At 40.9% G+C, this 14,063-nt stretch overlaps 1 protein-coding gene across 1 annotated transcript in view; it reads left to right on the forward strand.

Moving 5' to 3' along the window:
- The window catches only part of ALKBH1 (alkB homolog 1, histone H2A dioxygenase), a 14,180-nt gene extending 1,102 nt beyond the window's left edge, over positions 1-13,078 (forward strand). Inside the window, exons 2-6 of the mRNA XM_032110972.1 lie at positions 1,676-1,784; positions 5,998-6,160; positions 9,627-9,717; positions 10,831-11,024; positions 11,539-13,078. Of these exons, the coding sequence (XP_031966863.1) occupies positions 1,676-1,784; positions 5,998-6,160; positions 9,627-9,717; positions 10,831-11,024; positions 11,539-11,959 (978 nt within the window). The 3' untranslated portion in view covers positions 11,960-13,078. The remainder of the gene's footprint in view (positions 1-1,675; positions 1,785-5,997; positions 6,161-9,626; positions 9,718-10,830; positions 11,025-11,538) is intronic.
- The last annotated feature ends 985 nt before the right edge of the window (positions 13,079-14,063 follow it).

The raw sequence follows: 14,063 nt of genomic DNA on the forward strand, positions 1-14,063 counted from the left end.
TTCTTTTTAGTGTTCTATTCAGGTATTTATTTTTCTGTCTTTTTGGACTATAATTTTATTGTTGCTGATGGAACACAAAACCTGACCCATATGAAATTGTTAGAGGCATTAGAATTAACCAATGAAGGTTTTATCATTTCAGCCTTTCTTGAGCTTGCAGCAGTCCTATATTTGGTAAAGGATTACAGCATTATGGCTCTTCTGGGAAATTCAGAGTATTTGAAAACAACACAAGGATCTGTCTTCTCTCAATATGATTCTTTTTGTGCCTGTTACCTTCTAAGATCAGGTGACAGTTTACTAGTGAAAACATCTTTTATTCCTCTTTCCCCCAGGTTAAAAACATCTGGCTTTTCTCTTTAAGAGCTACAGGCTGGCAGACTGGCCCAGATAATACTGCTTCTTTTTTCTCAGAAAACTGCTTCAAGCAATTGAGCTCTTCAGTGAAGTGTGACATACCCCATCTGCCCTGTTATCGGACTTATTTAACTGATTCAGCACATGTAATTCTTCAGCGTAGAAACATCTCCTGTTCCTCAGAAGCCCAAGCAACAGCTGGTGTGGACGCACTTTGAGCAGGCAGTGATGTGGCAGAGTTTTGGTCAGAGGATGAGCCTTCCTGGGGACATTCTGTGGATAGGACTGTGAAGTAAGCTCCTCAAGGCTGGCACTCACAGAGCTGCTTTTGACAGAGAGCTGAAAAATGGGTAAAACTTAACTACATTGCCAGAAGGTGCTGTCCAGCAGTAATTCAGAATTTCTTAGAAATTCAATGTATGTAATTTAGTTCTGTTGCTCATAAAATGTTAACCAGAGCTGTCAGCTGCAAAGAGACTGATTTACACATGCACCACTACAGAGGCTGTGTGCAAAGGCCTTAATTTGATATACACTTTAAGTTGTTACAAAGTCTTGCAGTCTCTGCCTGTTTATTCCTACTGTGCCTGGCCATCTCTTTCCTTTTATGAGTCTGTACTTTTCCACTGCTGCATGGAGAGCTAGACTGGGGAACTAAGCCAGAACAAAACCAACATGCCTCTACCCTGCCCTCCTCAAGACAGTTCCCTGTCCTAAGGAAAGAAGGGAGTGAGAACACAGTAGAATGAGTTCGGTGGGTTTTTTTCAGCAAATGTTAGCTTAAATACACGTGTTATTGCAACCCAAGAGAATATGTCCAGTAAGTACATCTTGCCGAGCCTTGAGCTTGTGATCCTGCTGTTGGGAACAGAAGTGGCAGGGTGGCATTCAGAATTGACAGGGTTTCTGTAGTCCTTCACATCGGAGAGCTTTGGCTAGTTCATCACTGCACTGCTTATCCTTCTGTAAATTAGAGATGAGAATAGTCATCTACCCTATAGGATCACGAGCAACTTGTATTTGGAATGTTCTTCGAAGTATAAAGTGTTACGAGTATATTGCTCTCTAATGGAGGTTGATAATTACCAGAATGTTTTACAATGATGAGGCTGTACTGTGGAAAAATCATGATGAATTTTTTCTCATTGGTATATATTGTTTGGGTTTTCTTATGAGTGGGGGACACCTCTCCTCATCCCTAAGTAAAACCTGTAGTAATACCTTCAAGTGTGGTAGTACTCTTCCTTTTAGATGCTAGTTTTGGAGGAGTTTTGTGTTTCTCACTTTTTTTTTAACCAGAACTGTTTTCTTTTGCCAGGTGTTCAGATCACAGCTCAGTATTTCTTCAGTCAGTGATCAAGATGCCTACAGAGCAGGATTACAGCCAGTTAGCCAGTGGAAAGCCTATGGCCTCAGGGGGTATCCAGGTAGGTCCCTCTGATTTCAAGAAGAATTAAACACAACCTTGTTGCTTTGAATTCATGCAACTTCAATCTTACCTTTCTTGTCCTGACTGAAAAAGCTATTTTGGTTTGCCTAAGTGTAATTTAATGTTGTCATAAGTGAGGAGGATGAACAAATCAGCTAAAGGGTGGGATGCAGCAATATTTATGAAGGTGAGAAGAGCCAGTTGTTTCACAGTGAGATCAACCAGACCATAGCTCATGAGAATGGGTTCCTGTTGCCTTTGACAGAGACTTTATTTCTGTAGAATCTGTTTTTTCTCAATATATATCATGCACATTGGGTACATGGCTGAAATACAGTAGTTTCACAGTTGAAGTGTGGCATCTACTTGTCAGTGTAGGACACTGAGTACAGTAAGTGAATAGGCCTATTCAATATACAGAGTAATTTCATTAGGCAAATTATTTCAGAAATGGAAATATGTTTTAGTTTGCAGTTTACCTGGTAGAGTCACAGAGGGGCATTAGGTTGGAAAGCACCTCCAGAGGTCTAGGCCAACACCCTGCTTAAAGCAGGATGAAGTTGCAAGTTAGATCAGGATGCTGACAGCTTTGTACGGGTAAATTCTGGAAATCTCTAAGGATGGAGATTGCACATCCTCTCTGGGCACCTGTACCAATGTTTGGCCATGTTTTTTTCCTAAACCTTATATCTAATAAAAATTTGTCTTGCTGTTATTTGTGACTGGTGTCTCTCCTAATCTTGCTGTGCACGTCTGAGAAGAATCTGGCTCCCCTCCTCTCTCTGTAGGTAGTGCTCAATACCAGGATGTGTCACCAGCCCTCACCGCTGCTCACACAGTTTGTCCTCAAGGCAGCCTGGCCTTGGTTTGGAGCTGCTCTTAGCCCTTGGGCCCGTATTGTTGCATGGGGTTTTTCTGCCCCTGATGCAAAATTACCACTGTTGAACTTCCTGAGGTTCTCTTTAGCCCGTTCCTTCATTTGTCAAAGCCCCTTTCAGGTGCAGTAGTAGCCTCCAGCATATCCACTGCTGCCCCAATTTAGTGCAATCTGTAAGTGAAATGGGGTGAGCATCCCATCCATCCATGTTGTTGATGTAGATGTAGTTATCAGTCTTTGCCCCAGGATCAAAGAACAGAGCTCATAACAGCTGCTGGTGAGACTTTGAATCATCAGATCACTATTCTTTAAGCCTGGTGATCCAGCCACCTTTTGCTTACCCTTTCAATTTCCCCAAAAAATTTATGGGCCCCCAGTTTGGCTCCAATGATGCTGCAGGAGACCAAGTGGAAAACTTTCCTTAAGCCAAGGTAAACAACATCCCCTGTTTTCCCCTTGTCTGGACATCTCACTGTAGCAGGCAATAAGGCTGGTTACACAAAATTTGCCTTTCATGCTGTCTGTTCTCAACCACTGTGTCTGGAAGCAGCTGCCATGAAAGTTTGCTTCATAATTTTATCAGGGGTTTTGGTAAGGCTGGTGACTTTGTAGTTCCCCAGATCCTCCTTATTTCAGGGATTTTTGTTTGATTAATTTTGTTTTTTCTCATGTTTCTTTTGGTTCATTGGGACCTCAGTTTCTGTGGGTGGTTGCTATGAAGCCAGCCTACCATTCCTGAAACTGAAGCAGCCATGCTACCCATCTGGCATGTTTAATACACAGGGAATTGAACAACTTCAGGAGAAAGGCTTCTGCCTCTTCTTGCCTCTATAAATGTTTTGTTCCACTTACCTGTCATATTATAGCTGCCCTCGCTTGGTCTGCCTGCCATTTACTGTCTGTCTAAATGTCTTTCCTAGTAATTACATAGGGGCTGTGGGGAATCACAGGTTTTCCACTTAACTGCATTTTTCTTCTGCTTTGGCAAAGGAAACCTTTTACTAAAATGAAATGCAAATACATTGACAAATTATCTGTCCTGTTTAGAATCAAGTCATGTGGACTTGAAAAGAATAATATTTGATCATTTTTCAGCTACCTTTATCTGGACATCCTGAAACAGTAGGAGATGTGTAACCAACTGTCCCAATAGCCTTCTAAGTGAAGTAAGAATTTCTTTAGTTTGTCTGTGAGCGAATGGAAAGGAATTTGGTTTTGTCCACACAGTAAGCAATGAAATAGAAGACTAAGGGATCTGGGCGAATTTCTATTGTGGTTTCCTGAGTTCTGTGAGAAGCATGTGATGCTGTCTTTGGGTCTTTGTAATTGACACACTTTTTTTTTTATGAGAGGTTTTTCTTGCTGTTAGACATCTGCATGTCTTATCCTTCCTTTGACTGAGGTTGGAGACCACTTTCAATAGGTACGAATTAATTCCTAGTTTGTAGCAAGATACTGCTGCAGTAAGAGAATTGCATCTACTTCCTCAGGGCAGCTTTCTTTAGTATACAGATTAACAGAGTAATTCTTTTGCCCTTCTCCCCACATCTTTCAAGGCGAAGAGGTTTAGTTATGTTGTCTTCAAAGTTTGTCTGTGGTGTTTCTGAACTTTAGTCAGTTCAGAAAGATTGCTACAGAAATACATTTCTTATTTCTTACTCTTCTCCCTCCTATGTGTGCAAGTTACTGATTCTAGCACTATTAATCTTTGCTCTATGTTTGCATAGAATTTTGTAGTAAAACTCTGCAACTGTTAGAAATTCAGTTCCTGTCTTTCTTGATACAGTAAGCATAATAGTAACCCATTTTTTAGTTGTTACTGCTTTTGTAACTCTAGACCAGTCTAGTTTCTTAGGAGAAACTTAGGTCAAGGAAAGGTTTGGAGTGACATGAGCATGTTCCAAGCTTGTGATATAAAAGCCATAAAATCTGGATTCCTGTTCTCATCTCTGCTTGTAACTAGCCCTCCAGGCTTCAATGCCTTTATTAATACCTGGGGATAATACATACATAGTAGAGTGTAATTTCATGAATGTAGTAAAGTGCTTCAAGGACCCCACATCAAAAACTGTAGACAGGATGGGCAATATTATTATTCTGTTCTATGCAAACGCCAACAGAAAGTAAATGTAATGCTTCTGGCAAAGAAACTTCCTGTAGCCAAACCTATCAGAAGGCCACCGTAGTCTGAAAGTGCAGGAAACAGAGTGAAGTGAGTGACCATGTGTTATTAATACACTAAAGGCTTTTTTTCTAACCAGTTACTTTAATCTTGAGTCTGTGAGGTATGCTGGCAGGTTGCTCTTTTTGTATTTTTATTACCACTTTCACAAGGCAAGTTTGTATCCTGCTAAGACTCCTAGCTTTGCTGCTTCTTTTTTCATCCGTTTTTGTCTCTGTTAACTTGATATGACTGAGAAGTTCAAAAAGATACAGTAGGCCAAAACCTTAAAACCTCCTTTTCCTTTGTTCCTCTTACATCCTTACCTCTCTTTGCATGTGGATTTTGTGTTGGTGAGCCTTACTGAATTGACAGTCTCTGAGAGAGTGCCTTGATTCTCAGAGTAGGTACAGTACAGATTAATAGCTTTTCTCATATGGGCTACTGCTTGAACCCTGCCTGAGGTGTCTAAATGAATGTGCAGAATAGCTGCATGTTTATTTTGTTTTGTTAATTAACAATGCCTGCAAAGTATTTGCAGTCAACAGCAAGTGGTTTGGGATATCATTTGACTTTCATGCCCCTTTCTGAGTGTTACTGTATCAAAATGCAAATGTGGATACAACCAGACTTACCTGGAAATAAGCATGAAGCAAAGGAGCGGACACTACATTACTAGACACTGGCTCAGCCCAGGAACTTCTTTCTGAAGTAGCAATAGGAAGAAAGTATGAGTTCAGAGACAGGATAAAGTTAGTTTGAAGTGTAGAAAAACTAGGCCAGAATTACTTTAACTTTGCAGGGCTTAAGACAAAAGTCATGCTGAATAATTGAAAAAATAAAATTTGCTCCAAAGCAATTGGATTTTCATATTCTTACTCCTTTGTCTCCTGTATTCAATATGCCTTACACAGATATGTCCTTTATTGTCATTTTTTGTTTGGACCACAGGCTGCCCTCTCTGCCTTTTCCCTTGTGCCATCATTTGTTTTTTTCTGAAAAAAAAAACCCAATAAGTTTTAACTTACCTATAATAGATTTCATCAGCTTATATGCACAGTCAGTTTTTTTCACTACTTCTGACTCCTGTCCTTTGCTCTAGATTCAGAAAAAAAATAGGGAAACTCCTAATCATACTTTCTCTCCATCCTCTCCGTTTTTATTTGTGGTCAGGGTTTATTTTCATACCAAACCCATTCCTTCCGGGCTGCCAGCGTCACTGGGTGAAGCAATGTCTCAAGCTATACCCTGAGAAACCCAATGTCTGCAACCTGGACCTGCACATGGCTCCTGAGAAGACCATGGACCTGTGGGGACAGAGCAAGGAGCAGCTGAGGTAACTCCACTATAACCTTTGGTGGTCAAAACTAATGGAGCCAGATCTCACCTCTGAGAAGGTCTAAGAAAATGTAGCAGGAAAGGAAAGCTGAAGAAGATTGTGTACATGCTGGCAGCATACAGATGGTGTCACACCAAGTTAAAGATGGCTATTTCATGACTTCACATGCATCCTTGTTAATTCCTTGTTAATTCTCTGCTTTCATGCTTAGTGGGATTTTCTAGTAGCGTATTGTTCTAAAGCCATCAGTGAAATGTTAAATAGTGACCCTGGCTGATGTGGTGCTTGGAAGCTTGCTAAACTCAGTTACAGGTAGAACCATGAAGTCCTCCTAGGCCTCAGTTATCCTGAGGCAAAAGGGATCCTTTCCAAAACTCCCCACTAATGGTAGCACTTCTTCCCAGTCAGCTCTTAGACCCAGTACACTGTAATTGTGCTGTTAGCGGTACTCTCTTGAACTTCTTAAATCTACCAGTTTCTGTGTTCTTATTTTCTAAAGTATTTCTTTTAGTTTGGTTTTGTTTGTGGTTCTTCTTAATTCAGCATGACATCGAATTAAATGTATTAAATGTACCATTTCTATGGCAATCCTGTTTAATCTGAAAGATTCCTTCAGGTTCAGAATTCTGCGGCTGATGCAGTTGCCTTTCCTCTACCTGATTTGGAATTTAATGGAGAATTTGTCCCAGTTTTGAAGTCAGGTAGAAAGTTTAAAAAAAGAAAAAGTCTTTTAAAGCTTGAACTTTATTAACGTCACCTGTAAAAAGACATATAAGACAGACTGTTTACACAACCTTTTAGCCACTTGGATATTTATCATTACCTTATTGATTTCACCGCTCATTTTTCATAATGATTGTTTCATGTGATGGTGCAGAGTTCCCTACAATGCTCATCTTCCACCTCAGTCTCTTAGTGAGATTGACATGCTGAGATTTTTCTTCAAAAAAACTCTTGACATCTACAAGATACAGAATGGCAAAAGCAAGATTTGGACTTCTAGCCGTTTGCACCTAGGAGAGAAATTATGCCCTCACTTGTGTTTTCTAGGCTCGATCAGAATTAGCTACAGAAATGTAGACACCATTTTTGTGTTCCATCAAGGGATGAAAAATTGTTCTTTGAAAGGATTGTGCATTATGCCCAGTGGCTGAAAAAAGTGGGGTACTGTTCCAGCTTGACAGGCCTCTCCCAGCAGGACCTCCTGCGTGCAGAGAATGATCAGAAGTTCATTTGCAGCTGAATCCAGTTCAGTTGAAAACAGTGTTTGGAAGAGTGATGGCTAGCAGCAACACTGGCAGTTTTATGAAGTACTTGCCTAAGTCTTCAAGTGAGCAAACTGCTGTATTGTGCTTATACCTAGCGGCAGCAGATCAAAACTAGCCAGCCTCTCTAGTATCTGTAGTGAAAGCCTTTCTAGGAGGCGAGAAACAGTGCTTAACTAAAAAGAGGTCTACTTCCAAGATGGGTCACAACTTTAATGATTTTTAAAGCCTCAGGATAATGCATGCATGTCCTTGGGGCTTACCTGCTCTTTTTAGGATGCAGGAGTCACAAGGTAGGGTGAATCTATACAGTTCCTAGACATATATGCTGTGCTTTCCTCACAAAGTGGAGCCTGAGTATTGCCTCTGGTACTGGGGACAATTAAAAGCATAAAAGGGGATAGAGCATTCCCACAAGGGAGATATATAGATATGTCCATCATTGTGTATAAGGAAAAGGCTGGAGGGGTTTTACAGATGCAATCATGACCCTGCAAATAAAGACACAAGGGATCTTCAGACCAAAGCTCCCATGCTTGTTCTAACATAGTTATACTAGACCTTTTCTGTGTTTTCCTGCAGGACCTCATTGTTTCAAGATACACAACACTCACACTTTCCCCTTCTTAGCAATCACACATGAAATCACATGCAGAATACCAAGTTCTGGGAATGAGGACTTCCCACACGCATTTGGGCTCTTGCTGTTGTGCAAACACTAGCACTGTAGCGAAAGAAGGGCACTTTTGAAAGGCACATGCTAAAAATGTTTCATTATGAACATTGTTAATTGAAGGTTGTACAGGAACAAGTTGTGGGCTCCATGTTTTCTAAATGCTGTGTTACCTGCTTGTAGGCTACACAAATTGTTCCAAGCAACATGTATTTGACAGTTACTGTGTTGGTGTTTATGGTAATTGCAGTTGCTGTTACCATATGACAGATGGAAGTTGGCAAGACTACTTTCAGTAATCAGTGAGCTAAGAAAAATTACTAAAAGTAGAGAAACTGGCCTTTTACTCCTGGTCCTGTTTTATCTTAGGAGCTATCAGCATGGCATAGTTGAAGGGCAGGAACAAGCTGCATATCCAGGTAGAAATGCACACTAAATGCAGATGTTTGACTGAGACTTGACCATGGCAGCACAAATACAAATCTTTTTTTTGTAAAAGAGAGCATGTTTGGCTGAATTAATGAGGCTATAAATGAGAGCCAACCGTCTGGTGCTACTATTTATCTTCTCAGTGTATTTCCCTTTTCTTTTTCTTTTTTTACCATACCACGTGACTTGACTTGAGAAAAATAAGCTGAAATTGCTGGAATGAGTAGACTAGAAGATAGATGTGTATCTTCCTTTTTGTATTTGTCACTAACATACTTCTGTCTTATTTAGTTACTTATACTCTGTAACTTTTCAAGAGCTTTTCCATAGTCCTTCTAAAAGCCCGTCCTTGAAGCCTCTTGCTTTCATCACCTTCAAGTAAGAATGGTAAATTGGTGTGTGGCTTCAGACCACTCAGTCCCTTTACTTTAGGGTTGTCATGTGATAAGAACAGTTCTTTGTCCTGTGTAGCAGCCTGGATAAGGGGACACCTGCCGTCTAGACTTCTTGACGCTGTGGTCATAGCTAGAGAAGTCTTGCTTTTTACTGTGACTCAGTCTGTCCTAAGGATGTTTTATCAAAGCACCAAGTAGTAGAACTCACCATCCTTTGCAGTATTAGGCAGCATGCTCTGTTTCATTGTCAGGCAACTCATTTTTCTTTCTTGTAATTTTCCAGTAGGTACCTAGAATATTTTTTCCTTGCATTTGCACCTTTAGATCTTCAGATTCCAGTCTTTCAGGTGCTCAAATAGGACATGTTTAATTCTGATTTCTAAATCTGCGCAGCTCATTGTGTTGTTTCCATCTGACAACCTCTTAGGTACCATGTTGAAAATACAAGCTTTCAAACTGACAACAGTTGGCAGTAGGCCCCATAGCTTGCACACATTGCATGAACTAAATTTTCAGGGTCTTTGGAGGAAGAAAGTATTGGCACTGAAAATAAAAGTTCAGTATTGATTGTTTTTAATAGCATTGATTGGTTTTAATAGGCTGTGAAATGGATGAGTGAATCTCATTACTGTATGCTGCACTACCAGAAGACCCCTCAGAAATTAACACATATCCTATTTCTTTATATTTTGTCTCTGTAGAAGGAAAGGTTCCAGTAAATGGGAGCCCAGGAGCCTATTGGAGAAGCTGCGCTGGGTGACCCTTGGTTACCATTATAACTGGAATACTAAGGTATTGAGATTAAATTCTTCTCCATTTTTCTTAGCCATAAGCACTCAGAATGGCAAACAGAGAAGAACATCATGGAATAAAATGTTTATGATCCTACAAGACAGTATTGAGGAAAGGCACTAACAAACTGTGTTTTCAAGAACATTTTAATCTGTATTAGTTTACTGTGAAGGGTTTAACAGCAAAAGTCCATTGCTGCATTCTTTCCTTTGAAAGTTAACATGAGAGCATGCACTCAGCTCTAAACCTGCAGCTATTTCAGAGTAAGTGGCATTTTTGCCTACCAAAAGGGATGATTACAAAAGCATTGCTAAATAAAGCTGAGTGTGACTTCTGGGAAACTCCTCTTCTTGGGAGGGTTGAGCAGGAGCAAGAAGAGACTGCTGCTCTTGTGATTTTGAGCTTAAGGGAGTCTGAACCAGTATAGCACATTCTTACCAACCAACAGCTGTTTTGAGGATCCTGATCAAAATAAACTATTTTCGTAAGACTGAGACAGATGAAGGCTGATAAACACGGGCAGAGTGAATATGCATCTTACCTGTATACTGCAGATAACCAAATCTGCTTGCAGCTTTTTATTTACCAGGTCAACCTGTTATTGGATGGCCTTAATAAAAGTTTGGTTATTATCTTCCAGTCCTCTCAGAATCACTCATGGGAGAGAGAAAAAGTAGGTTTGCAACTGATTACTGTTTCTTACTCATGAAAGAATAAGATGCTTGAGAATAAAGATGGTTGTTTTGGAGCTCTGTTGATGAGCTACAGGACTGTCTTTCCATTGGCAGCTTCAGGTTGTGACTGAGAAGATCCTCAGGATGTTGGTACTAATCTTACTGATTTCAAGTTTAGCATCTAGATATAATGATTAACTTCACAATTCATTGAATCTCTGGCACTCTCAGCCTAGGCCATGATTTTAATGGTAAGAGGTAGACTTGCTGTGGTTCTGCCTGTGCTGTAGTCATTTTCTAGGCAAATGTGATGTCCTTCTCCGTGGCTATCAGCCAGACTTTCAAGTTCTTTTTCAATGTTTGTTTCCAGTTGTATTTGCTGCTCTGATGTGTTGGGTGTGGCTTTCTTTTTTTTTTCTCCCCCCTCTCATCCTTCCAGAAGTACTCAGCAAATCACCACACTCCTTTCCCCTCAGACCTTGCATTCCTATCAGAACAAGTGGCTGCAGCCTGTGGGTTCCGGGGTTTCCAAGCCCAAGCAGGGATCTTGAACTACTATCATTTTGACTCTTCACTGGGAATTCATGTGGATGAGTCTGAACTAGACCATTCTCGGCCCCTGCTGTCATTCAGGTGAGTCAAGGAAAGCACACTTGAGTGTTATGGAAAGATTGGTGGCTTTTTTCTAGGGTTGCATATGGTTATAGGAAGGCCGTATGATGTAGTTTGGGTATATAATCTTCACTGTCAGAAGATCTGATTAGCAGAAGGCTGTAGGTCAGGGACATAGGTTTTTCTTTAAGGACTGCTTGAATAGCATGGATGTAGTGCCTGGAGTGAAGAGTTCTTTTGCACAGAGCAGAGTTCTGTTCTAAAGCAGCAGTGTCAGGCACTAAAGAAGTATCTCAGCAGGGCTTCAGACCTGGCAGGGCAATTGCTCACACTGTGCCTGTCTTGAACCAGATCTCTTAGCCTGTTTGCCATGTTCCCACTGAAAAGTTGTTCTTAGGAGTCCATCTGTTTTTTGTGGTTGCTTGGGGTGTTTTTCATAAAGGAATTTAACTACTGATATTTTCTTCCTGTGCAGAAAATTGTTCTCTGCCTGAATTTGTTTTCTCTTCTCTCTCCATCCTTATACCATCTCTAGTTTTGGGCAATCCTCGATATTTTTGCTTGGGGGCCTGAAGCGGGAGGAGGCCCCGACAGCAATGTTCATGCACAGTGGAGATATCATGGTGATGTCTGGCTTCAGCCGCCTGCTGTACCATGCTGTTCCCCGCGTCCTCCCCAACCCCGAGGGCACAGCTCTGCCTTCATGCCTCGACCAAGCTCTTTCTTCAGACCTTCCTGTTGGCTCAGTCATTGAGCACAGCTCTGATGAGGATTGGCAGGTGTGTGCCAAGTACCTGCAGTCCTCCCGCATCAACATGACTATTCGACAGGTGTTGGCTGAGGGTCAGAAATTTCCAGAGGAATCTGGGACAAACAGAAAGGGCCAAGCACCCTCTGAAGACAGTCATCATGAGAACAGCAAAGCCAAAAGACATAAACCAAACACAGCCAGCTGAAACCAGGAGATCATACTGACATGGACTGGACAGGCAATCTCCATATGGAATTAGGAACTAGTGTAATACTGGAAGTCACTTGTCTGTATTGCGGTTAATAAACTTGTGCAGAATAAATGTAGTCCTTCTTGCTGTAATAAATAGGTGGGAGGAGAAAAAGAATTTAAAAGGAAAGGAAGGATGAGTTCAGGACTCAGGAGATGAACTCTATTGGCATTTTGTTGGCAGATGTTTACAGGTATTTTAAATTACCTGTATGTCAGAGAATTTTAAACTTGGTTAAGCTTAGATGGTTTAAGCTTCTGGTGAAGCTTGGTTTAAGCTTTAGGAGTGATGCTTATAAAGTATTTTGAAGTCATTGGGCAGAGAGTGTTAGCAAAAGATACACAATTGCTATGTGATAGAGAATCCTGTTGGGCTTGTAAAGCCCAGCTGAAGCAAAGTAACAAGTATGGATGAGAATAGGCTGCTATGGGTGTAAGACCTATCTGCAACATTTTCAAGATAATTACTTCTACGGCAAAAATAGGTCCAGTGGTCAGAAACTGGCGGCTCCTTCAAGCAACACCTGCTGTAAGCTTGCTGTAGTCCTGTGCTTTCCTTTTGCCAGCTTGCATCCCCTCAGCTGCAGCAGAATCTGCTTTTATGAGTGGTACTGAACATCTTATCTCAGATTTTAGAGAGAAACAATTGGGGGTGATATCTACTTAGAATATTTAGTAGCTCCAACTGGATCTCCTCCCAGCAGTATGTGACTGAGCCCAACATCCTCATTCTTTCAAAACTGCCCTCTCTTAAGTGCCTGTGTGTTTTGGTTCTCCAGTCCCAAGCTAGCATCTATAAGGAACAGAATGACTTGCAAATAGAAGCAATGAAGTTGTAAATTAAGTACCTAAAAAATTAATCAGTGACTATCTCTGTTGCCCAAAGATAAATATATTGAAACAAAGAAAAGCAGTAGCTTTTGTGCTAGTTCTTTTTAAGATTCAGACCTTCCTATCTACTTTTTAATGCAGTTTTAATTGTTGAAGTGGAATGCACTGTCCCTGGGGTATTTTTTTGCACTTTCCCAATGAATAAACTTGTACAGTTTTTAAATTAAAGATGTCTATCAGTTTTGGGCTGGCTATTTTCTTCTTTTCTTTTTCTCCCTGTTGGTTGTTTCAGTGTGTTGTTAGTGCTGCTGTATTCCTTGTGCAGTTCCCTCCAGGCTTTTCGATCTACTGCATCTGCAATCTGCCAGCTCTGGTGGAGGAGCCCTCCGTTTGTCTGCAGGGCTGCTTTGCTTATGGGCAGTTCGGAGGGCAGTTGCAGAGGAGTGTTGCCTGCAGCATCAAAGTCCAATTTGATACATATGTGGCAGCTTTTTCTCATGGGTAAAGTGTCTGGTCTGCTTATTTCATAGCAGGTGAATGTGTGTTTGTGTGCAATTAATTCCTTACACAATACTGCAGAGAGCTCCAGTAACTTAAGGTCTGAAATAATCAGGTAAGAGTTTCAATATCTTATTCTATGCTAGATGTGTGTCCTTTCTGTAGCCTAGGCCTGGTATATTTACAGCTGAGCCCTAGGAGAGTGAATGTATTACGCAGAAAGGTTACAACATGACCAGATAGGAAAGTTGACTGAGTCAGGCTCAGAAAACAGCAAAGATCCCTTAGTTGCACCTGAAGGTGGAGAAGGATGGAGAGGAATATCTGTTTTCCTAACTGAGAAGGCAGACTGACTGTTCTTCACCCTGGAGAGGGAGGCAAAGATTGTCCAACTCACTCATCTCTGATGATGAGACAAGACAAAGTCATGGAACTAGAAGGTGGTGAACTGGAGGTGGTTTCTTCATGTCACATGTCATTGTAACTCCATGGTTTTCATGTCTTCTGTTCCCTATAAATATATATGACAAGCAATTATTTATTCCAAGATTCAATTGTTCCTGTGATTCAAGGACAAGAAACCATACTGTTTACCCTCTGCACTGAAAATTGTAGTAAATGCTGCAAACTGCTGACAGCAGTTAGTCATGAGAAGTATCCAGTCTATTGAAGTCTTATGTTTAGATGTGACTGAGTTGAGAATTTTCTGAGTTGCTGACTTGCAGTCAAGC

Source organism: Corvus moneduloides, chromosome 6 (genome assembly GCF_009650955.1).
Source record: "Corvus moneduloides isolate bCorMon1 chromosome 6, bCorMon1.pri, whole genome shotgun sequence".
Lineage (NCBI taxonomy): Eukaryota > Metazoa > Chordata > Aves > Passeriformes > Corvidae > Corvus > Corvus moneduloides.